Source organism: Aplysia californica, unplaced genomic scaffold, assembly GCF_000002075.1.
Source record: "Aplysia californica isolate F4 #8 unplaced genomic scaffold, AplCal3.0 scaffold01917, whole genome shotgun sequence".
Lineage (NCBI taxonomy): Eukaryota > Metazoa > Mollusca > Gastropoda > Aplysiida > Aplysiidae > Aplysia > Aplysia californica.
In genome coordinates, this window is record NW_004799187.1 from 12,362 (window position 1) to 13,469 (window position 1,108).

Genomic DNA, 1,108 nt, shown 5'->3' on the forward strand with positions numbered 1-1,108 from the left:
TCACCCCCCTCCTCACCCCCTCCTCACGACACCCAGCCAGGACCAAAGAATGATCTATGTACCTGTAACTTAGTGTAACTTGTGTAACCTGTACCTGTAACTTCCTTGTCAATGTCGGCCTATAAGTATAACCTGGTGGGGGCAGCCACCCACAGCCCACAGGGAACTCTCTCCTCGCTCGTCCCGCGTCGCCTCTCTCTCTCCCTTCTTCCTCCCTCCCCTCCCCCCTTACCCTCTCCCTCTCTCTTCACGCCTGACGCTCCACGCCGTCCCCTCCCCTCCCCCACGCACACCCGCCACGTGACCCCCGAGCGGACCAACCAGTGACGCGGACGGCCACAACACACCAAGCGTGGCGACAGTTTAGACAGGACGGCGAATGAACGAAGAAGCCATTTTGTTGTGGTTGTGCACACGGCACGCAGCTCTCGACTCCGACAAATCAGGGTTCAATCCGCGAAATAAGACTTGCCACAACCCCTATATAAAGCCTATAGAGGCCCGCAAACTCGCAGGTACTTCAGTCGTCTCGACAATTTGGTGAGGATAGTTTGGAACACTTTCTGAACGTTTTGTGAAAGTTTGTGAACAAGTTTCCCACCCAGAAAGATGAAGGATTCCGCCATTTGCATTCTTTTAGTTACAACGTTGTTCGCCTTGCCTCAGTGCTCGCACTCGGCGAGCCACGCTCCAGGGGAGTCCCACGACGATCACGAAGAGCATGAAGGACGTATCGACGTTTTTCACGAAATTCTCGAGAAGGAGATGGTGGAAGGGCCCCATGTGTTGTCTGTAGACAAACTTCAGGACTTCATCACCGACCTCTTCTCGCATCTGGAGGTTCACCATGAGGAGGAGGAGGAAGAGGAAGAAGAGGAACATGGGTGCCATAGTGTGGTGGTAAGTAGAAAATTCATTCATCTCCGCATTGGAACAATCAACTTTTTTTCGTTTTTTCACTTTTGCAACATTCACCAAACTTTGCAGTGCAGATTTTTTAATGGCGAAAGTTCTCCGCTTTTCCCTTTTTCTCTGCCATCTCCTTTTGCCCTCTTTATGCCTCTTTCTCTCTCTCTCTCCCCCCTCTTTCTCTCTCTCTCCCCCCCTC

At 52.2% G+C, this 1,108-nt stretch overlaps 1 protein-coding gene across 1 annotated transcript; it reads left to right on the plus strand.

Moving 5' to 3' along the window:
• Positions 1-287: 287 nt before the first annotated feature.
• LOC106014032 lies at positions 288-900 on the plus strand (the record flags this gene model as incomplete). The annotated part of the gene is given in 1 exon segment (XM_013091037.2): positions 288-900. A coding segment is annotated over 1 exon segment (291 nt), but the record flags the coding sequence as incomplete, so codon positions are not given.
• Between the last annotated feature and the right edge of the window lie 208 nt (positions 901-1,108).